Below are 23,590 nucleotides of genomic sequence, written 5' to 3'. Positions count from 1 at the left end.
TGTTCCCACTGGGCCAGCTCCTCCTTGCCTGCCTCCCAGCCCCCAACACCAGTCTGACTATCCACAATCCAGGGCATGTGCATTAGTGAGGATGGCACTGGAAGGATGGAGGCTGAAAGGAAGCCTAGAGGGAGGACCAGAAGGGAGGAAGGAGAGAGGGGAGTGTTGGGGCATCATTTATCAGTTATCAGTCTGCAGAGTCTGCCGAGCTAGCCTCCCCAGAGCTGGGATGAGGACAGGAAAGCTGTTCACTCTCTTGGTAATCTGTCTTTTCTCTATGTGGAAGTGTGAGTTGAGTTCTGGGAGAAACCAGAAGTGTATAAAGTTAATACAGAGCTCCTTGGTCTGGGGAGGCCAAGTAGGCTAAAGGAAGGGGGCAGAAGATACATCCCTACTACCAAAGGGGCTTCTCCAGAAATGGAAAGGGACAGATATAACCTGTCTTCCTGCCTCCATTCAAGTTGCTCTATCCACATGATCTCCATGATAGCCTCTTTGGAGGAGGCACATGGGAGCCACATACGAAGTGATTTGATCCACTACACAGCTTGTTCCAGCTTGGGGCAGACATGGGGACAGAAAGGGATCCACCACCTTGTCCCTGGTCCCTCGGCCCCAGCCTAGCATCCCTGACTCCTTGCCAGCATCCCTTCCACTGTAGGTCTCTCAAGCACACACAACCCCTAGACCCCTGCATTCACCCAGCAACCCTCAGCTCGGCTCATCCAGGAAAACTGGGATGAGCTCCCCATCATCATTTTTTCTCCCCATCATTATTTTCTAATCTTTCTAAGGCAACTTCAAGTCCAGGGATGCTCAAGGATCCCTGAGTTCTTTTCATACACGGGTGTGGGAAAGCTCAGGCTGCAGCCACACCTTGACCCTGGGCTCTGTGATTTTTGGCCCCATTCCTATCAAAACCATCAAACAACCTTCCTCTGCCACTCTCAGTATCTGCCCCTCTCTGCTCACCACCCCCCCCCCCAAACACACCTCCCTATCAAGTTGGGACTCTGCACCTGGTTCTGGAAAATAGGTTGTAGATCCATGTCTCCATCCACCTTGTTTCTGGAGCCTCCTTTGACTCGCTGTTGTCCTATTAAGCAAGAACTCCATCTTTAAGGTCTACCGAGAGCTGGTTCCTGAGCCAGGGCATCCTGAGCCCTGGATAAATGCTCCAGTTCCCCGACTCCTTTCTCTCTAGGAGGTGGGGGGAGCGATGCAAGAAAGGACAGCGAGAGGACAAGATGGGAAGAGATGCTGGAGAGGTAACAGAGGAAAAGCTTCACTAGCTCTTCTCTCCAGGAAGAAACCCCTTCACCCTAGCCAGTGGGGGAACTCTCAGTCAAAACTCAGTGGGAGTGGCGCTGTAGCTCAAGTGGTAGAGTGCTCGCCTTGAGCTGAAGAGCTGAGGGACAGTGCCCAGGCCCAGAGTTCAAGCCCCACAGCCGACAAAAAAAAAAAAAAAACTCAGTGGGAAGAAAACACCAGAAGCTGAAGCTGAAGCTCAGCTCACCACAGAAGATTTGAACAGGCACCTGCCTAGGCCAACAGTCCCTAGAGGCAGCAAGGCACACACTACCCTCACACAGCTGCAGCACAGCCTGAGGGGGAGTGAAATGAGCCAACTTGGGAAACTCCCAAACTAAAGGAGTTCTGATTAGACCAAGATGTTCCCCAGACACAAGACTGGAGCTTTGTTTTTTTAATTGCTACCTACATAAAAAGCAAACAAGTCCAGCATGCTGGACCTGAGGGCTAGAGACAAGATGGCACAGGTAGACAGGAAGAACAAGAGTAGATTCCAAAGAGCCCCTGGGCCCTCTATGGACACTCTCCCCCTTGAAGGGAACAAGATGAGGAAGGGGTAGAAAGAGACAAAGGTGGGCCCAGTGGAGCAGCTGAGACCGGAAGTGAGTCCTAAACACAGAGCTTTATCCACCTCACCCCATCCACAACAGGATGCTGAAGAAAGCAGAGCACCCTTTGGCAGAAGCTTTGGAGGATGGAGAAAGCCTGTCCCAGCTGGCCAAGGTTATAGATTGAAGGCAGGCTCACTGGAGAGCCTGGGGCAAGACTGGAGGCCCCTCTCTGAGGCCTTTCTCTGCCCTCTCCCCCACATCCGTGGGTACATGCCTGTCTGCTCCTTCCCACGCAGCCCCACCCTCCCCTGCATCCTTGGTCATCTCATGCCAGCTCCTTCATAATAGTACTTTTCTCTTTTCCAAGGACTTCCCCATCTATCATCTCACACAAAACCTGCAAGGAAAGCCAAATGGCTATTGCAATCAATTTCATAATATTTAGGAAATTGGGGGGGGGGAATCCAACAGCCGACCCAAGGTTGTAGATGCTTAGGGAGGAGACTGATCAGATCCTGGGTTTTGCAGATTCGTGCCTGTCCATTTCTCCTGTGGGTCTCCCAGCCTCTCCCCAGGGGTCTCTTCTCTATCTTGTCCTCCACCTCCACCTTCCTCTCCCTAACCCCCTTGACTATTTCAACATGACCATCAGGCTGTCCCTGGGAGCCCCCTGAGCCTTTGACCTCTAGCAACTAAACACTAGGAGAACAGGGTACCAGACAGGGGAGGAGGGAGAGAAGGGGGAGGGGGGACATATACCCCAGAGGCAGTTCCACACTTCAGGGTCAGGCTGCAGAGACACTGGAGATGGCGTGGAGGGAGGGACGGGGGGGGGGGGGGGAGGGTGACGGGAGGGAAGAGGGAGGAATACCTTCCTTTTGGGCTCTGCCCCTAAAACCAGTTAGTCTCCTTATATCTGACTTCTTTCCCTGGCTGGGAGTGTTCTGAGGGAGAAGCTCCAGTAAACTCCAGACCTCCCGTGATTGGGAGCAGGAAACCCGCTGAATAAAATCATATCCAAGTGGATGGAGGGGGATAGTGTGCTGTAAACCAAAGCTCCGCTGGACCCGAGATGCCAAGCCCCCCTCCTTGGAACACAGGCGTGTCTGGCGCTGCAGGATAAACTAGAGGACCGTGTGTGGGGCTGGAGGGCCTCGTCCCGGAGGCAAGCATGCTCTAACCGGGCTGGGGCGCTGGGACGCAGGCCGGAGCGCTCGCTGAGGGCTGGGCTGAAGGAGGCTGGAGGGAACCTGGGCCGTACAACAGCGGGGACAGGGTAAAGGGGCTGAAAGGCCGACTGGACGAGGGTTTGGGCAACGCTAATGAGGCGGGGCGGGGCTTAATGCGCCGGGGGCGGGGCTGAGGGTAGGGAAGCACTGAAGGGCGGGGCTTAAGACATTGTGGGCGGGGCTGGTGGGGAGAACTACTGAGTGGAGTTTAAGACGCTAGGGGCGTGGCTGAGGGGGTGGAACAGTTGGGCGTGGCTTTGCTGTAGGCGGGGCCGATGGGGAGAAAATAACCAATGGGTGGGGCTTAAGACGCCAGGGGCGGGGCTGAGAGGGAAGGGAAGCTCTAAAGGGCGGGAGGCAGGGATTAAAAGGACAGAGGGCTGGGTGCAGGTGGCTCAGGCCTGTACTCTTTAGCTACTCAGGAAGCTGAGATCTGAGAATCGCCCCTAAGGAAAAGGCAAAGTTGCAAACCCACCTACTCCTCCCTCCACTCTATGCGTTTTCCACAAAAGAAAGATGGGAAACAGGAGCTAGAATTTAAAGTTGTATGACAGACCACCTCTGAAGCCAAGAGTTGGAGAATGTCTTGGGCTCAAGATGATTTGGGAATTTGTGGAGAAACCTCAGCATGTTTTCGGGAATAAGGACTGAGGGATAGTACTTACCTATCATGTGTGAGTCCCTGGGTTTCATTCCCAACACCGAAAGGAGGAGGAAGGAGAGGAAGAGGAGGACGACAACGAGGAGGACGAGGACAAGGAGAAGGAGGAGGAGGAAGCAACAACAGCTGAGTGTGGTAACATATGTCTGTCATCACAACATATGTCTATAGCAGCATGGTGAGTTTGAAGCCAACCTGAGCTAGGCACTCTCAAAAAAAAAAAAACCAACAACAAAAACAAGTGACAAAGAAAGGAAATGAGAGAAGGAGGGAAGGAAAGAGGAAGGAAGGAAATAAGAGAAAAAGATGAAAAATAGAAAGGAAATGTATTTATAAGGAAAAATTTGTGAACGTATTGGTCACAACCTGCAATCTCCACTCCAAAACTTCTCTTCTCCCATGTGAACTATGTAACGTAAGGTTCCTCAGGAGCATTCTTCCTGTCTCTCCAACAGACAGCCACATAACCCTCTGCTCAGAGTAGGTTTTGGGATTATGCCTCTGTGAGGGGTCATTGTTTCAAAATGCATCAGCTACCCCACAACCTACCAGTAGGTCCAATAGCCTGTAAGTATGCTTCTGAACCTTTTTTTTTTTTTTTGTCAGTCATGGGATTTGAACTCTGGGCCTGGGTGCTGTCCCTCAGCTCTTCAGCTTAAGGCAAGCGCTCTGTCACTTGAGCCACAGCAAACTTCCGGTTTTCTGAGTGGTTTATTGAAGATAAGAGTCCCATGGACTTTCCTGCTTTGAACTGCGGTTCGCAGATCTCAGCCTTCTGAGTAGCTAGGATTACAGGTGTGAGCCACTGATGCCCAGCCTGAACCCTCTTCTTGTCTCCTAACTCCCAGCGTGCCAGCTTCTTCTTGGTTTTGATTTGTTTTTGTTTTTGTTGTTTTGCCAGTTCTGGGGCTTCAACTCAGGGCCTAGCACTGTATCTGATCTTCTTTTGCTCAAGGCTAGCATTCTACCACTTGAGCCACAGCACCACTTCTGGCTTTTTCTGTTTAAGTGGTACTGAGCAATCAAACCCAGGGCTTCATGCATGCTAGGCAAACACTCTACCACTAGACCACGTTCCCAGCCCTCTTCCGGTTCTCGTTAAAGTTGGTAACCTCTACACTTCTAGACTCTTCTCTCCTCATTGACTCCTTAAAGGGAAAAATAAACAAGGATTGTAAGTAAGAAAACAGTACTCTATTCCAATGTCTGTGTCTTCAGAGCACTCTGAGTCAGGCAGACTTTAAGGTTCCCAAAGAGCTGTGAGTTAAGCTTCCTCCTCTAAGTCAGGTCCTCTTCTGAGTCCCATCTCCTAGGAACCTCACACAAATCACAAGAGAAATAGGCTCAAGGAAATGTTTCCTGTCACTTCAATTGACCACCAGAGGGAGATAGAGAACAAAGCCTGCCACCTGTCTCAGCACTGTCCCCACACGTTTTGATGTTACTTTTAATGGAATAAAAGAGTTCTTAACAGATAAGTCAAATTTAAATCTCATTCAGTGAAATTTAAATTCTGCTCCAGATTCTCCTTCAGGATATAAACCAGCACTCTGTGCAGAGTGACCTGTGGAACCTAAAGGGACACTGTGATCTATCGCTAAGATTATGGGGGGATGGGTGTATAAGAGAAAGGGAATCCTGGATAGGAGGAAGGAGTAATTCAGGGACAAGCATAAACATGCGCATTTTCATTGCATTCAGGCTGGCCCCACCACACACACTCTTACATCTCTCTCCTTGAGAGATGTAAATGCTATCTAGGCCCAGCATTTAGAATCTCATTAGGCAGTTAAGAGGGGTGCAAGCTGGGCAGTGGTGGCTCATGCCTGTAATCCTAGCTACTCAGGAGGCTGAGATCTGAGGGTCACAGTTCAAAGCCAGCCTGGGCAGGAAAGTCCGTGAGACTCTTATCTCCAATTAACCACCAGAAAACCAGAAGTGGCACTGTGGCTCAAGTAGTAGAGCACTTGCCTTGAGCTGAAGAGATCAGGGATAGTGCCCAGGCCCAGAGTTCAAGCCCTACGACTGACAGAGAGAGAGAGAGAGAGAGAGAGAGAGAGAGAGAGAGAGAGAGAGAGAGAGAGCATGACATTGCTAAACACCTGCTGTCTAAATCTTTTGTTTTGTTGTTGTTAGTCATAGGGCTTGAACTCTGGGCCTGAATGCTGTCCCTGATCTCTTCAGCTCAAGGCAAGCACTCTACCACTAGAGCCATAGTGCCACTTCTGGTTTTCTGGTGGTTTATTGGAGATTAAGTGTTTCACGGCCTTTCCTGCCCAGGCTGGCTTTGAACCATGATCCTCATATTTCAGCCTCCTGAGTAGTTAGGATTACAGGCATGAGCCACCAGCGCCCAGCTGCTTTCTAGATCTTTAGAGATGAAATAAACCAGAAACCTTGGCCCTCAGCCAGTGGGAGGAATGTAGACACTAGGAAGAAAGGGAAGAGTCTGTTGAATGTAATGGATTGATGAGAGGGCGGGGAGAAGGGCCACCTTCCACTGAAGCTGATTAAGGGATGGGAGGCAGAAAGCCCCAGAACTATGTGCTGGGTTGCAGATGACTTATCAATGCAGAAATTCAAAGAGAGGAGGAGAGAAGCAGAAATCCAGGAAAACAAGGAGAGAGATGGAAAGCAAGTAACACACATGTACACTTGTGACAAGGACCAAATGTCCCATGACACCTTTCCCATGCACCCAAGAGCCAATCCCTGCCTCTCCCAAGGAAGGAAAGAGGAATTCTATGAAGGGAAGTGATGTCTTCTGCTTTTGTCTTTGAGAGGGTAACGGGGGCACAAAAATGGAGGGACAAAGGGTGAACAAATACAGCAGTAGTACTCACTAGACACTACATGGAAAAATGAACTATACAATTTGTGACTGGGAGAGAATGAGGGAAGGGGTGACATGGTTCAAAAAGAAACGTACTCTGGCTGGGAAGGTGGCTCAGTGGTAGAGCGCTTGCATGATGCCCTGGGTTCGATTCCTTAGCACCACATAAACAAAAAGAAAAAAGCCGGAAGTGGAGCTGTGGCTCAAGTGCTCGCCTTGAGCTCTAGAGCTGAGGGACAGCGCCCAGGCGCAGTGTTCAGGCCCCACCACTGGACCCAAAAAAAAAAAAAAAGAAAGAAAGAAATGTACTCATTACCTGATTGATGTAACTGTAACCCCTCTGTACATCATATTTATAATTAAAATATATTTTAATTAAAAAAATAAAAAGTAAGGGGGCAGCATCTGAGACCATAAACAATGGTTAGACCTGTTAAGGGAGAAGAAAAATGTTTGGAAGCTACATAAGAATATAGAGTTGGATGGGAAAAGAAGCAAACCAAAAGACGAGGGACGCCTACTAGAGGGGCAACAGCAAGGTGTTTTGTTTTAGGTCATAGAGAAGAGCTCCATGAGAGCCTCTGTCATGGCAAATGAGGCTTTGAAGACAGACGGAGAATGATGAGCCAGGCACTGGTGGCTCATGTCTGTAATCCTAGCTACTCAAGAGGCTGAGATCTGAGGATCGCGGTTCAAAGCCAGCCCGGACAGGAAAGTTCATGAGACAGCTCCAACAAACTACTCAGAAAAAGCCACAAGTGGAGCTGTGGCTCAAAGTGGTAGAGGGCTAGTCTTGAGCAAAAGAAGCACCCAGGCCCTGAGTTCAAGCCTCAGGACTAGCACCAAAAAGAAAAAAAAAGTGGAATAACAAAGATTTTAGGGAGTTACATCGAATATGAGACGGTCTAATCTCCCCATTGACTACCAACCCCTCAAGAAAACCTCCAGGAAAAAATCAAACCTACTGTCCATGTCCTTTAAGCCTTCTAGGTGAGGATATGCAGGCTCCAGTGTGTTCAGGTTCTGTGTATACACATATGTGGTCTTGTAAATCTCTTAATCTGTCATCTACAGCAATTCCTTGCAAGTAGAGACTGAAGAGCAGGATCTAAGTGACCTACCTGGAGACATCTGAGTCTCCACAACAGGCATCTTTACTACTATCGCTGCTATGACTCACCTCTGTATATGAGCTTGTATATATTCAGCACTCCATAACCAGCAGAGGTATGGGGCACTAAACAACAGAAAACCATCTGAGCCCCTGGCTCAATCCTTGAGACTCAGGAAGTTGAGACCTGAAGAATCAAGGTTCAAAGCCAGCCCAAGCAGAAAAGTCTGTGAATCTTCATCTCCAATTAACCAGCAAAATGCTGGGCTGGATGCATGGCTCAAGTAGCACAGCATCAACCTTGAGCAAAGAAGCTGAGAATGTGAAGTTCTGAGTTAAAGCCCCAGTATTGACACAAGGGTGGTGGGAGGAAGAGAAAGAAAAGTATTTAAACTAGCTCTATCTACTCAGACATATGTGTCTTTACCAAAGATATGTACATGTAGCTAAAACAAATGGAGTCAGGTAGGGATCTTCAGGCCAACACACAGAATGATGGACAGCCTTTCTCTACTAGAATCTCTGGACACACAGGATTTCATATCCCTTATGGTGTCTGTGAGGCCTATCATGAATCCCAGATGCTTCCTGATAGACCTAAGCAATGGTTAGCGCACTCAGCAGAGAACAAAGTGTTGGAGAGCTACCGGAAGAGCACGGGGTGGAGAGAAAGGGAGGAGCCCAAAAGATAAGGAACAGACACAGACATGTCCGTATCACTCATACAGACCTATATGCATATACATACACATGGGTACCTATACCCCCCCAACTCCCATGGCCTCTCTGTATCGCCCCTCCAAAAGTTTCCACAAGCCAGTCTTCATGTCACTTCTTCTTACTGGGTCCTGGCTGTCCCCACCTACACTGGCACCTGTCTGCCACCCCCTCATCCTCTAGGAGGCCTGAGCCCAGGGCCTGAGGCAGGACACACCTGGAACAGGTTGATGCTGTTCTCCCGGAAGTAGAGCAGGAGGGGGTGGGGTCAGTGGGGCAGGCGGGGTCCCTGGAAGCCGACGTCCCTGCCTTCACAGAGGCATAAAGCAGTCTGTCCTGACAGGGGACAGTCATTCTCTCAACTGATAGCAAGTAAGTCCTGAGCCTTCACTCCATAGCCAGCCACCCCACAGGACCCAGCATCGTTCCTGGTAAGATCTTGATGACAGCAGAGGGGGCAGGTGGCACTCTGGGGCTCTAGAGATGGTTGGAACCAGAAGGGCATGGGAGTCTCCTAGAATCCAAAGAGTTAGGCCTTCGGGAAGGAAGAGGGAGTGGCCTGTGAATGCCCCTCTGGTGAAGAGTCCTTCCGGGTGCACTCAGCTGACCCCCGGAAGCCATCCTACCCACTCCTGGGTATACATTGGCACTGACAGAATGGCCCTCCCCCCCCCAAAATCAGTGCTTGTGCCTCCTGAGTCCCTGTGTCTCTGAGGTACCACAGGAAAGGTGAGGCACTTTCAGAGAAGCTGGTGTATCTTCTTCCACCTATGGGTTCGTGTGGGTGTGTCTCCTGGCCACCAATCCAAAACTCCTTGACTTGCACTTCAAAGACAAGAGACAGAAGATGGTGACTCCCAAGCTCTCACAGGCTTTGCCATCTCTGACACCTTCTTAACCCCAGCCTATATCTCCCAGGGCCTCTTCCAATCATCTTTCTTTTCTTTTTTCTTTTTTTCTTTTTCTTTTTTTGTCGGTCGTGGGGCTTGAACTCTGGGCCTGGGTGCTGACCCTCAGCTCTTCAGCTCAAGGCGAGTGCTCTACCACTTGAGCCACAGTGCCACTTGCCAGTCATCTTTTCTTCTTGCCACACACAATTCGCCAAGCTCCATCTCAGCCCCAGGCCCTGTGCTGATGCTGATGCTGCAGAGGTGACTCAGACCCATTTCCTGCCCTCTGGGAAGTCACAGTCCGAGTGGGCGGGTGAGAGGGTCAGGTGCACAGATCATAACAGGGCAAAGTGGCAGGTGTTCCAGAAGGGGATATACTGTTTAGGGAACACAGGAGGAGTCACTCACTGGATGCCCAAGAGAGAAGGAGTGTCCAAGGATGCAAAGTGACTCTTGCTATTGGGAATGGGATATTGTAAACAGAAAGAACAAAGGTAAAGAGCATCAACATGCTTGCATCTGTGGGACACTTATGAGAATGGTATGCACATAGCCATGAGTTGGGAGGTGGGTGTAAAGGAAAGATAAGATACAGGCAAGTGTACCTCCATCAAGGAAAGGGCACTAGCTAGCTGTGTGAGCTCTGGAGTTTCCTAGTCATAAAATGAGGACTCCTGCTCACACCTGTCATCTGAGGACCAGGGTTCAAAGCCAGCTAGATAGGAAAGTCTGTAAGACTTATTTCCAATTAGCCACCAAACAGCTGGAAGTGGAGTTGTGGCTCAAGTGATAGTACACTAGCATTGAGCACAAAAACTCAAGGATAGTAAGGACAGTGCTCAGGCCCAGAGTTCAAGCCCCAGACCTAGGGGGAAAAGGACTCCTGATAAGTGCTGGTAGCTCATGCCTATAATCCTAGCTACTCAGGAGGCTGAGATCTGAGGATCATGGTTCAAAGCTGTCCCGGGTAGGCAAGTCCTTCAGACTCTTATCTCCAATTTCCACCAAAAAATTGGAAATGGAGCTGTGGCTCAAGTGGCAGAACACTAGCCTGCACACACACATACACACACACACACACACACACACACACACACACACATACATATACACGGACTCCTTGGCTTCTTTAAGGCTCTCACATTTGAGAATCCAGAAAATCACTCACTGCAGAGGTCTTCCCAGGTGCCGTGGTATCCTTAACAGTCTCCATCTCTCCATTGACAGAGACAATGACCATCTTTGAAAATGTTACCCGGGCCCTGGCCAAACAGCTAAACCCTCGAGGGGACCTGACGCCGCTAGACAGCCTCATTGACTTCAAGCGCTTCCATCCTTTCTGCCTGGTGCTAAGGAAGAGGAAGAGCACGATCTTCTGGGGTGCCCGCTATGTCCGCACTGACTACACCCTTCTAGATGTTCTGGAGCCTGGCAGCTCACCCTCAGGTCAGCTTCGGGCATGGGACTGGGTTCCAAGGGATCTTATAGAGTCCCAGCCAGACACTTGGCCCCCAGGGAAGACTCAGAGGTCCCTCTAAGCCTGTATCACGAAATGTCACCTAAAAGTTCTCATTAGGGCTACAGATGTGGCTCTTGTGACCAGAGCACTTGCCTAGCAAGCCTGAAGTTGTGAGTTTAAGCCCTCCCTTCCCCCCACAAAGTAAAACCGGGCACCAGTTGCTCATGCCTGTAATCCTAGCTACTCAGGAGGCTGAGATCTGAGGATCACAGTTCAAAGCCAGCCTGGGCAGCAAAAGTCTGTGAGACTCTTTTTTTTGGGTCCGGTCATGGGGCCTGAACTCTGGGCCTGGGCGCTGTCCCTCAGCTCTTCAGCTCAAGTCTAGCACTCTACCACTTGAGCCACAGTGCCACTTCCAGCTTTTTTTCTTTTTGCTTATGTGGTGCTGAGGAATCGAACCCAGGGCCTCTGGCTTGCAAGGCAAGCACTCTACCACTGAGCCACCTTCCCAGCCCCCTGTGAGACTCTTATCTCCAATAAACCACCAGAAAACCAGAAGTGACACTGTGGCTCAAGTGGTAGAGCGCTAGCCTTGAACTGAAGAGCTGAGGGACAGCGCCCAGGCCCAGAGTTCAAGCCTCATGACTGACCAAAAAAAAAAAAAAAGGCAAATGAAAGTTCTCATTAGTTGCTGAGGCAGTGGGAGAACTAGTGGTGTTTCTCTGTTGTGTTTTTGTTTTTGTTTTTGTTTTTGCCAGTCCTGAGGTTTGAACTCTGGGCTTGGGTACTGACCCTGAGCTTCTTTTGCTCAAGGCTTGTGCTCTACCACTTTAGCCACAGCGCCACTTCAGGCTTTATCTGTTTATGTGGTACTGAGGAATTGAACCCAGGGCTTCATGCATGTTAGGCAAGCACTCTACCACCAAGCCACATTCCCAGCCTAGCTCTTTTGTCTTCTCTCTCCTACAGATCCAACAGACTCCGGGAACTTTGGCTTTAAGAATATGCTAGATGCCCGGGTAGAGGGAGAGGTGGACATGCCAAAGACGGTGAAGGTAAAGGGCACTGCAGGGCTGTCCCGGAACAGCACGCTGGAAGTCCAGACACTCAGTGTGGCACCCAAGGCCCTGGAGAACTTGCACAAGGAGAGGTAAGAGTGGACAGGGCTGGGGCTGGGCAGTGCAGAGAACAGCTGCCCCGAGCCTTGTGTGGGGAAAGCAAAACCCTTGGCGAAGTTGTCACCATGGGGGAGGCCTTTGAAAACCACTGGCAAATCCCTTGGCAATACGGTCACCACAGGGGACCCCTTGAGATGACCCGTTTGGCCTATGGAAACTCCAAGCTATTCCTAGCTACTCCTTCTGGTACTTCCAGTACCCCATCCCCATAGTCCTCCTGTCTCATCCCACACGTGAGAATGAGATATTAAATCTCTTTGTTGAGAAAACTCATTTCTCTTAGAACCACAGTTTTCTTTTCTGTGGAATTATGGTGTCACAGGATAATTTCTTATTGTGGTACTTGGGAATTGAACCCAGGGCTTTGAGCATACTAGGCAAGCACTCTACCATTTGAGCTATGATGCCCATCCCTGCATACTCATTCAACCCGAAGGCTATGAAGTATGCTAGAAGGTGGAGGAGTGGACTGGTTGTAACTGCTTCCTATGGAAGCTTGGGTATAGCCTTCTGTTTCCACAAATAAAGCCTTCCCGCCAGCACAAGCCCCACACCAGCCCTGGAGGATGCTGGCATAAGGGGTGTGGCAGAGGTGACATTGATGCTAGGCACCACATATGTTTGTCTTAAGAAGGGACCTGACTTTTAAGTAATTAAGTAAGGGTTTAAATAAACAGATGAGTACTGGGGAGGCCAGAGGAAAGATGGGGTGCTTGGGAAGTCATCCAGTAAATATCTAGTGAGCTGTTTTTGAATATAAAGCATCCTACTGTGTGGTAGGGTACACCTAGAACAACTTTTTCTAAAAATTTTGTAGTCTAGGAGAGTGAAAACTATTGTGCAATAGTAACTACAATCCAAAACAAGAAGTAGTAAAGCGGGGCTGGGAAGGTGGCTCAGTTGTAGAGTGATTGTCTTGCATGCATGAGGCCCTGGGTTCCATTCCTCAGCACCACATAAGCAGAAAAGGCCAGAAGTGATGCTGTGGCTCAAGTGGTAGAGCGCTAGCCTTGAGCTGAAGAGCTGCGGGACAGTGCCCAGGCCTAGAGTTCAGGCCCCACAAGGAAGGAGGGGGGGGATGAGGAGGGGGGAGGGGGGGAGGAAGAGGAGGAAGAAAGGAAGAAGAGGAGGAGGAGGAGGAGGAGGAAGGGAAGGAGGAGGAGGAGGAGGAAGTAGTCAGGCACTAGCGGCTCATACTCAGGAGGCTGAGGTCTGAGGATCTGGTTTAAAGCCAACCCAATCAGAAAAGTCCGTGAGACTCTTATTTGCAATTAACCACTACAAAATTGGAAGTGGCACTGTGGCTTAAAGCGGCAGAGTGCTATCCTTGAGCAAAATTGCTCAGGGACAGTGCCCAGGCCCAGAGTTCAAGCTCCATCACCAACAATAACAACAAAAGAAGTGGAAAGCCCCGTGGCAAGGGTTCAGCTGAGTCTCATGGCAAAGGGGAGGCACTTCTGGCAGGTGAAATAAGGAAAGGATGCACGCACAGAGGTGGTGCCCCACCTCTGCCTTGTGTGGTGGGCAGAAGCTATGCATACAGGTATGGGAGAAGGTCATTCTAAAAGCACACAGAGGAGATATCTCAAAGCTAATGAGGGACTGTGAATAGAATAGTCAGTATGGGAGGCAAGGAAGAGGTGCAAATGGAGCAAGCAGGAGTTTGAAGGTGGACCCAGAGCATGCAGGAACCAGGTGCCAGGTTACAGAGGTTGACCTGTAGCACTGAGATGACTCTGGCAGTGCTCTGTGTCTCATGATCAATCCGGCCAGACATAGGAAGTATGTTCCATAGAAGAAGAAAAACAAGGGATTAAAGTAGGAAGACCAGGCAAAACACTGTCCCATTCTATCCACCAAAGGTATGCCAGGAGGGCGTGAGCTAGGGGAGAACCTCTGGAATGAAGGGGAGGAATGGATGCAAGGCCTGTTGCAAATAGAAAGGATTAGACTTGGCAGGGTAAGGATGTAGGTTTTGGCAACAATGATTCCAACGTTTGACCCAGGTTGCAACAGGACAAGGTTTCAAGGCGAAAAAACAAAGTGACAAGCAGGTGACAGGCAGCTCCATGGAGTGTGAGTTCCTTTTGGATGTTTTGAGTTTGTGACTCTGCTTGGGTATCAGTTGAGAAAATTCAGCAAGGTAGAAACAGAAGTTGGGAACTCTAGAGAGGTAGAGTTACATATGGGGTGGCCAACAAAGTAAAGACTTTCAAACCATAGGAACTTGGGGGGAAAACTTGGATCTTTGAGAGCAGAAGCATGAGAACATAAAAGGTTAGGGAACCAAGCCGGGCGCTGGTGGCTCACGCCTGTAATCCTAGCTACTCAGGAGGCTGAGATCTGAGGATCGCGGTTCAAAGCCAGCCCGGGCAGGAAAGACCTTGAGATTCCTATCTCCAATAAACCACCAGAAAACCGGAAGTGGAGCTGTAGCTCAAGTGGTAGAGCACTCGCCTTGAGATGAAGAGCTGAGGGACAGCGCCCAGGCCCAGAGTTCAAGCCCCACGACCGACAAAAAAAAAAAAGGTTAGGGAACCAAATACAAATGGCAAATGGGATGCAGACAGAATGGGGAACGTTTAGGAGCCAGAAAGATAAAAGTAGAACCAGGGTGAACCAGGGTGACCAGAAGCAAAAGAAGACTGCGTTGCATTGGACGGTTGGTTCAGTGTCGTGCAGAATTAAGGGAAGACAATGATATTGCCTTTGATGTGTGAGAAACAAAACCAAATTATAAAAAAATTCAGCGTGGAGCCAGGCACCCGTGGCTCATGCCTGTAATCCTAGCTACCAGGAGGCTGAGATCTGAGGATCACTATTCAAAGCCAGCCCAGGTGGCAAAATCCATGAGACTCTTCTCTCCAATTAACCACCAGAAAACCAGAAGTGGCACTGTGGCTCAAGTGGTAGAGTGCTCACCTTGAGCTGAAGAGCTGAGGGACAGTTCCAAGGCCCAGAGTTCAAGCCCCATGACCAACCAAAATAAATAAATAAAAAAGAATTGGAATGGGAAGTGAAGAGGTAGATATTGGGCAGGGGCATATCTTTGGAGACCCTTGGCAGAAAGGTAAAAGAAGGAAATAGGGTGGCAATTAGAGGGAGTAGTAGGATCAAAGAAAGTAAAACTTTTAGGGGCGGAGACATGTTTGTACATGGAAGGAGCAAGTGAGAGGAGGAACTGTCGTTAATGGCAGGAGAGAGGATAGAGATGGGGAGGATGGATCCCAGAAGACGGGAACAGGGAAGGAAGGTAGGAGGCTCTACCTCTGTACTGAAGAAGGAAGGAAGGAATCATGAGGCCCTGGGTGTGAATGGCCGTTACCCAGTTTGTCTCAGCACACCTGGAGGTAGGTGTCATTGCCCTCACTCTATAGACGAGGCAAGTCAGACTTAGAGAAACTGCTCTTCAGGAGAAGTTCAGGAGATCTGAACTTCTGCCTGGTCTGACTTGAGTTCCCTGACACCATGATGTCTAACTGCTAGGAAACAGCAGAATAAAAAGGGGTGGGGGGCTAGCCTCAGTGCTGAGGAGCTCTTACGGTTCCCTTATGCTTCTCCTGCCTCAGGAAGCTGGCAGCAGATAACCCGTTCCTGAAGGAAATGCGGGATCGAGGAGAGAACCTGTATGTGGTCATGGAAGTAGTGGAGACGGTGCAAGAGGTCACTCTGGAGAGAGCTGGCAAGGCGGAGGGCTGCTTTTCCCTCCCGTTCTTTGCCCCACTGGGGCTACAGGTTTGGTTCAAACACACACACACACACACACACACACACACACACACACACACACACACACACACACACACACACACACACACACACACACACACACACACACACACACACACACACACACACACACACACACACACACACACCCTTCCTAGAGGCCTCATTCATTTTTTTATGCCATTAGTGCCCATTCAGCATATGAAGAAGACCCTATTCCTTCTCTTTGCTCCCAACCCAACTGGCCAGATACACAACTGAGCCCTTCTCTAGCCAATGGCACCCAGGGTGGGCATAACCCTGTTCCAGAAGTCATAAAGACTATGTGGAGAGAAGAAGCACACCCATCATTTTTCCCTCATGGTGCTAAAGATCAGAGCTCACAGAAGTTCTCAGGCCCATGCACGAGGCACATAGCTTAAAGCCCAGAGGCTTGGGAGTTTTCGTGGAAATAGTAAGACTCTGGTACCTATTTCTAGTGAGTGATCTGGGATTTTAGAGCCAAGAGGAGGAATGAGTCATGGAGACTTTCCTGAATGAGGTGAGCATGTGGGACAGACAGTGACCAAGAAGAAGGAAACAGAGCCTGGATGGGAGGAGGAGGAGGAGGATGGAAGTTTAGAGGTGGGAGAGGATATTGCACAGGCAGCTGATGGAGCAGGTCTGCCCAGTTCCCTGCAGGTGTCCAAACCAGGAAGAGACACAGCTTGTCAGAGGATGATCACTAAAGATAAAGTGAGGGAGCCCATCCCATGGAGTCCAGACTGGGGAGAAAGATGACAGAGCCCACTACTGCTGGGTTTCCCATTTGCTCTTTTCACACAAGCTCTCAAGCCTGGCCCTCCACCCCAGGGTCTCATATCTGCAGACTCACAAACTCCCATTGTGTAATCTTAGGGCTCTGTAAACCACAAAGAGGCTGTGACCATCCCCAAAGGCTGTGTCCTGGCCTTTCGAGTGAGACAGCTGATGGTGAACGGCAAAGATGAGTGGGGTAAGCATGTTCTCTTCACAAGGCAAGAGTTAACCCCACCAGGCTGAGTTATTAGGGTCCCCTCTTGGGACAATGTCAGGAGACAAGTGGGAGTGTAATGCATCAGCCAATGCCTGAGACAGAACACTAAGGGCTGGTTCTGGAGAGAAAGTGAAGGGGCCCTTGGGTTCTGAGTCTCTCAGAGGGCTGGACACTGTGGAAGCCATGGGCAGGGGTACAAACATCAGCAAGCAAAGCCTCTATCTCAAGAAACCAAAGGAGGAAACATCCTCTGATGCTAATGCAAGAGGGCAAGGTTGAAAACTGCTATCAAAGAAGAGTAGTTGCTGGATGCTAGATTACAGGCTCATGCCTATAATCCTAGCTACTCGGGAGGCTGAGATACGAAGATCGAGGTTGAAAGCCAGCCTGGGCAGCAAAGTCTTATCTCCAATTACCCCAGAAGTGCTACCGTGGTTCAAAGTGGTAGAGCACTGGCCTTGAGTGAAAAAGCTCAGGGACAGCACCCAGGCCCTGAGTTCAAGCCCCAAGACTGACAGAGAGGGCGGGGAGGATGGGGAGGGGGCAGTTGGGAGGGGGAAGAAATTTACAATTTACAGCAGTGGGGAGAGGGGGAAGTGAAGAATTAGACAAGGCATTTGAGGGGCAAGACCTAAGCCCTTGGGTTTGAGACTGGAAAAAGAAGGGCAGGGCAGCTGAAATGGCCTAATGGGCAGGACCTAACCCTGAGCAAGACTCAGCAAGGGCTTGAGATTGGAGAAGGGTGGGGCAGCTGGTAATGGCCTCCTGGTCTCCCTCTATTGCACCTTACAGATATTCCACACATCTACAATGACAGCATGCAAACTTTCCCTCCTGGAGGTGAGTGAACTGCTCATCGGCTCCCCACACCTCCTCTCCTACCCCAACATTATCCGCTGAAAGTCCTCCCATTCTAATAGCAGATAGTATAATCTTCCTAGGAGTCCCTGCTTTTGTTTCCTAGGTCCCCAGAAATAGACATCTTCAACATTCGGAAAGGTGGATAGAGATATATAAAAAGAAACAAAAAGACAGAGATCAGGTAGAGATTTTTGTCAATACTGCCCAAGAAAGACAGAAATATAAAGCCAGGAGACAGAGGTGCAATCAGAAACTGAAAAGACTGGGAGGCCGTGTGTGTTCTCAAGTTGCAGGGTCAACGTGCTAAGAGGATCTCATGTGATTTTTATAATGATCACTGGCGAAGCTGCTTTGACAGCAACTTTAGACAAAAAGGCAGAAGTAAGATTTATACTGACAGATGTACATTGTTTCTGTCTTCAGAAAAGCCAGGAGAGGAGAAATTCACACGTAAGTGTTCCTTTCATTCCACTGCAATTTTCTTTTACTCCCATCTTCTTTCTTCCCTACTGACAGGAAAGATGGTAGAGCAGGTCAAACAGCTGTCTCAGAAGTGTGGCAGACAATCCAGCAGCTTAGGACAAAGCTGTGGGAGATCTTTGGAGAAGATGCCCCCACATATAGACACCTCAAACCTTTATCCCCAAAAGCTTTGGTTGCTTGTTTTACATGTCTGCCACTCAGCCACCTAGCAACCAGGGTGGGAGCAGCTGAGTTCACAAGGATGTCAACTCAGCCTGGTGCCCCTTTTCATGCCCCATTAACTCTTCCTCTGACTCATTCCTTCACCTAAGGAATGGAGCGAGAATATCCTGAAAAGAATTGGGAGCCAGGCGCCGGTGGCTCACACCTGTAATCCTAGCTACTCGGGAGGCTGAGATCTGAGGATTGAGGTTCAAAGCCAGCCTGGGCAGGAAAAGTGAGCCTCTTATCTCCAATAAACCACTCAGAAAACCAGAAGTGGCGCTGTGGCTCAAGTGGTATAGCGCCAGCCTTGAGCTGAAGAGCTGAGGGAGAGTGCCCAGGCTCCACTACTGACCAAAAAAAAAAAGAGTTGGGATTTCCCAGGACACAGATGGAACATGTTGCTTCTCCCTTTAGTACCTTACCCTTGGGGATGGTTGTCATGCTGAAGAAGTACATTCTAACCCATTTTTGTGTTTGGTTTCCTTCTCCCATTCTTCCTCAGTTATCCAGGCATCTGATGTTGGTAAGGAATTTTATTTTTGTCCCAAGACTTTGGCGTGAAGGTGGTGAAAAATGCCTTAAGGTGGAGGGAAGGGAGGACAAGGGCTCAGGTCAAGATCCTGAGACTGGATGCACTTGCAGGGAAGCCACTCTTTCCAGCATAGACTGGATATATTTTAGAATGCTAGGCCCCCCTAGAATGCTGGGTACAGTTCACTTCATCCAGAATACAGCCCCACTGCTCTCTGGAACAGCCCCATCCTGGCCTTCATCAAGGTCATTCTTCGCCAGTTAGTTTGTGAGAAGGGGAAATGGGCCTTCCCTTTCAATTTTTAGGTAAGTCTTTTTGAGAATGGGAAGGCAATTGTGTACTGATGAAGGATGGGGTCTTTGGGGTGAGATGATAATACAGGGCCAGGCCCACCTCCTTATCCCACCCTCATGTCAGGGTTGGAAAAAACTTCCTAATCATGTTCCCTGGGAAAGAAACAAGGCCAGGCCCATGTGGGGAGCAGAGCATGGGGCCCTGAAGAGTGTGACTGAGTGAAGAAGCCCTTGTTCCTGTAGGGAGAACATGCTAAACGGGGAGGCTCTGGTAGAGGACTGGATGCCTCATTTATTACCTCCATAGGGGAAGCACATGAGGACTTCAAGACACTCAAAGAAGAGGTTCAGAGAGAGACCCAAGAAGTAGACAAGCTGAGTCAAGTGGGGAAAAGCTCCTTGCTCAGCTCCCTCAGTAAACTCCTTGGGAAGAAAAAAGAGCTTCAGGACCTTGAGCTTACGGTGAGGCTACAGTGGGAAAATCAGAAGATGAAGGTTTAGGGTTTTTTTGGGGGGGGGGCAGGATATTGCAGCTGGTGGGTGCATCTGACTGTAGTACCATGTGGCCAGAGGCCAGGAAAATTGATAGATACAATCACCATGGCTGACCAAGTACCCCCCAGGGTGCTAAGGCCACCACTGCGCCTTAACGGACATGCACCCTCTGATAGACAGAGGGAGGAGGGAGGACCACAATGAGCTTTCTGATGCAAGGCAGCTGTAATGATTCCAGAGTTCAAATCTCAGAGTCCAGAGGCTGGGAAGGTGGCTTAGTGGTAGAGTGCTTGCCTAGCATGCATGAAGCCCTGGGTTCTATTCCTCAGTACCACATAAACAGAAAAGGCCATTGTGGCTCAAGTGGTAAGAGTGCTAGCATGGAGCAAAAGAAGCTCAGGGACTGTGCCCAAGCCCTGAATTCAACTCCAAGATTAGGAAAAAAAAAAAAAACAGAAACAAAAAACAACCTCAGAATCCGAGGAGAACTAAGAGAAATAGAGACATAAAATAGGTGAGGGACTATGTGCCAGGTGCTATTTCAGGCTCTCTGCTATGGTATCTTCATTTCCCACCTTTCCTTCCAGCTTGAAGGGGCTCTAGACAAGGGGCATGAAGTGACCCTGGAGGCACTCCCAAAAGACGTCCTACTGTCAAAGGAGGCTATAGGTGCCATCCTCTATTTCGTGGGTGCCCTAACAGGTAAGTGGGGAACGAGATCTTCACTTTTTCAGTGGTGGGAATGAATCGCTTAAGTAAACTCACAAATGAATGAATGAGTGATTGGTACGTAAATTATACTTGATATTTTCTTTAAATAATGGGTTCCTTGGGAAAGATGGGGGAGAACATTGAAGGGGGTTACATTGATCAAGATGCATTATGCTCATAATCTGACCTGGAATTGAAACCCTGTTACACAACCACTTCAAATTAAAAAGAAAAGAAAAATAAACAAAAAGGGGGAAAAAATTCTAAGGATTTCCTTGGTCCCCTTGGATGCCCTGAGACAGCCTGCTAATAGAGGTTGGGAAAGAACTCAAGTTTTTTCAACCATATACTGAAAGCCAAGGTCATCACTTTCCTAGATCCCCACTTGTTAGCTTGAATCTCAGAGGGGAATATCTTCTGATCTAGCCCATGTATTCTCTCTTTCCCTCTGCATGAAATATTCCTCTTAGAAAAATTCTGATATTTCAGTTATAATGTTTGTTTCCTTAGGAAGCATGCTCCCAAAGGCAAAAACTAAAAACTTCAAAAAATAAATAGCCAGGCACCTATGGCTCACACCTGTAATCCTAGCTACTCAGGATGCTGAGATCTGAGGATCTTAGTTGAAAGCCAGCCTGGGCAGGAAAGTCCATGAGACTCTTACCTCCAATTAACCACCAGAAAACCGGAAGTGGCACTGTAGAGCGCTTGCCTTGAGCTAAAGAGCTCAGGGACAGTGCTCAGGCCCAGAGTTCAAGCCCCACGACTGACCTAAATAACTAAATAAATAAATAGACCCCTTAAGCTGTGTCTCTCTTAAGACCCTGTTCCTCCCCCACACTGCACGTTCTCTGAGTAAAGGAACTATCATTTTTATTAACACTCAGCAAAAATGACTGGCATAGAATAGGCATTTAATCATGAATGAATGAATGAATGAATAGATGCATCCATCAATAAATTCTGGCTAGAAATGAACTATTTGGAATTTGTAGTCCTTTCTGCACCAGCAACAAATGTATCTTTCTCTGCTTTTTTTTTTCCCAGAGCTAAGTGAAGCCCAACAGAAGCTTCTAATAAAATCCACAGAGAAAAAGATCCTACCAGTGCAGCTGAAGCTGGTGAGGGGGGGGGGGGGGGGGACAAGTTTGGGAGGAAGTGGCTGGAACCAATGGGAAGATGCAGATTTAGCCTGATGGCAGAAGCATCCTGAAGGGATCCTAGGCAGTTCATGCCCAATTCTCTATTCTCTATTTCTTTCCTTTTATTATCTTGTTACAAAAGGCAGAAGGAGACATTAGGCTCTGATGGCTCATTCCTAGATTACTAGATGGCCCAGGAGGCTGAGATCTCAGGATCAAAATTTGACCCTCAGCCTGGGCTTATCTCCAATTAACCAGCAAAAAAAAACAGAAGTAGAGAGGTGACATAAGTAATAGTACATCAACCTTGAGCAAAAAAAAAAAAAAAAGCTAAGGAAAAATTTGAAGCCCTGAGTTTAAGCCCCAGTACCACCCACTCCCCACCCTCAATTTTTAAAAAAGGCAAATGGATAAATTTCTACTCATGATATGAATCTATCAGCCTTTTCTTGTGAGGAAAAAATTCTGGGTCTACTTATTGCTAATCAAGTGATATGAGCAAATATTTATTTGTTTGTTTTTTGTTTTTTTTTTGGTCTGGTCATGGGGCCTGAACTCTGGGCCTGGGCACTGTCCCTCAGCTCTTCAGCTCAAGATTAGCACTCTACCACTTGAGCCACAGCGCCACTTCTGGCTTTTTTCTTTTTGCTTATGTGGTGCTGAGGAATCGAACCCAGGGCCTCATGCATTCAAGGCAAACGCTCTACCACTGAGCCACCTTCCTGGCCCATGAGCAAATATTTAATGTCTCTGAATCTGAATTTTTGGGGCTCCAAAAAAATGCAGTGCCCACTATAAGACCCAAATGGAGTGTAATGTAAGAAAAAGAGCTATAAGGGAAATGCAGCCCTTCGTGGTGATTTGTATGACTAGGAGGGAAGGAGAGAGCTTACCAGATCTTTTTAAATTTTATGCTGTGGTTGGTTCCTTACAGGTGGAGAGCACAATGGAACAGAATTTCCTCCAAGATAAAGAAGGAGTTTTCCCCCTGAGACCTGACCTGTTGTCCTCCCTTGGGGATGAGGAACTGACCCTCACGGAAGCTCTAGTGGGGCTGAGTGGCCTGGAAGTTCAGAGATCAGGTCCCCAGTACATGTGGGACCCAGATACCCTCCCTCGCCTCTGCGCCCTTTATGCTGGCCTCTCCCTCTTTCAGCTGCTGACTAAGGCCTCCTAAGATGCCTTTTCTGCCTACTTCCTGCTTTCTAGGCCTTCTCAGTCTCAGTGTGCCATGTTCTTAACACCACATTTCAGAGCCACCAGGTTAGGGCTGAAATCCTACCCTGTCACCCATGAAAACCAAACCCACCTACCCCACAACCTGTCTCCCTCCATGAGCCTTCTACCACCACAACCCACCTCCATAAACCCATCTGCTGATGCCTAAATCCTGTAGATTTGGAAACACTCAAACCTTAAAAACTTTCAGCCATTTCAACAACAACAAAAAAATTAATTCCTATCCTAATTCTTTGTACTTCCAAAAAATAAATTTTGCTGGAATTAAGGGGAACTAGTAGATTGACATCTCAGTATTGAATGTCTTTGGTGTGTTTCTTTCAAGAATTTATCATAAGGCTATAGCTGCCAGTAGCTCACGCCCCTAATCCTAGATACTTAGGAGGCTGAGATCTGAGGACCACAGTTTAGTACCAGCCTGGGCAGATAAAAAAATATCTTCAAGACTCTTATCATCCATTAGCAAAAAACTAGACATGGAGAAGGAAATAAAATATTAAGAGTTCCAGCTGGTATTGAAAAAGAATAACAGAGTTGGAGGTCCTGAGTTCAAGCTAATACCAACACACAAAAAGGAATTTAGCATAAGGAAATTATTATTTTGAGCCAGTATACATTCTACTACCTGTGCACTGTCCTCAGGGCAGCTGGAAAATGCTTAGAGCACTACGAGGGTACAAAATCCAGATTCTAAAGTGAGAAGAACATCAAAGCAGTTTATCTACAAGGCACAGCATTTGGGGCTAGAGGTGTGACCCAGATGGTGGCCTGCCTAACATAAATTCAAATACTAATACTGAGGGAAAAAAGTAGAGCAAAGAGCATTTGTGGGCTTAGGATTGGGGACAGGAGGTGGGGCAGATCTAGAAATACAGAAGTCTAAAACAAAGATAACAAATCTCAAATTTGTCAAATTGAAAGACAGGTTTCCATCATTCACACTTGT

The 23,590-nt window shown here is 48.5% G+C and overlaps 1 protein-coding gene across 2 annotated transcripts; it reads left to right on the top strand.

Annotated features, from left to right (window-relative positions):
• Positions 1 to 8,752: 8,752 nt before the first annotated feature.
• On the top strand, positions 8,753 to 22,937 carry LOC138830468 (gasdermin-A). 2 transcript variants are annotated; one of them, XM_070026852.1, is made up of 12 exons: positions 8,753 to 8,844; positions 10,531 to 10,749; positions 11,732 to 11,912; positions 15,510 to 15,675; positions 16,567 to 16,663; positions 17,477 to 17,524; positions 17,969 to 17,995; positions 18,735 to 18,755; positions 19,365 to 19,519; positions 20,140 to 20,254; positions 21,311 to 21,384; positions 22,340 to 22,937. In XM_070026852.1, exons 2-12 carry the CDS (start codon positions 10,536 to 10,538, stop codon positions 22,580 to 22,582), a joined length of 1,341 nt encoding a protein of 446 aa, XP_069882953.1. In that variant the 5' UTR covers positions 8,753 to 8,844; positions 10,531 to 10,535; the 3' UTR covers positions 22,583 to 22,937. The 2 variants fall into 2 exon arrangements, with proteins under 2 accessions (XP_069882953.1, XP_069882955.1); XM_070026854.1 differs by lacking the exon at positions 17,969 to 17,995.
• Positions 22,938 to 23,590: the final 653 nt, after the last annotated feature.

The sequence above is a fragment of the Dipodomys merriami genome, unplaced genomic scaffold (assembly GCF_024711535.1).
Source record: "Dipodomys merriami isolate MVZ:Mamm:240054 unplaced genomic scaffold, mDipMer1.0.p SCAF_19, whole genome shotgun sequence".
Lineage (NCBI taxonomy): Eukaryota > Metazoa > Chordata > Mammalia > Rodentia > Heteromyidae > Dipodomys > Dipodomys merriami.
Note: the sequence above shows the minus strand (reverse complement) of the source record. Positions and strands in the feature narration are given on the sequence as shown.

Excerpts from the sequence above, each read along its gene's own strand:
- LOC138830468 (XM_070026852.1), top strand. The coding sequence starts at position 10,536 with ATGACCATCTTTGAAAATGTTACCCGGGCCCTGGCCAAACAGCTAAAC. Across the intron at positions 11,913-15,509 it reads GAGAACTTGCACAAGGAGAG|GAAGCTGGCAGCAGATAACC; the intron begins GTAAGAGTGGAC and ends CTCCTGCCTCAG. Across the intron at positions 17,996-18,734 it reads AGGAGAGGAGAAATTCACAC|TTATCCAGGCATCTGATGTT; the intron begins GTAAGTGTTCCT and ends ATTCTTCCTCAG.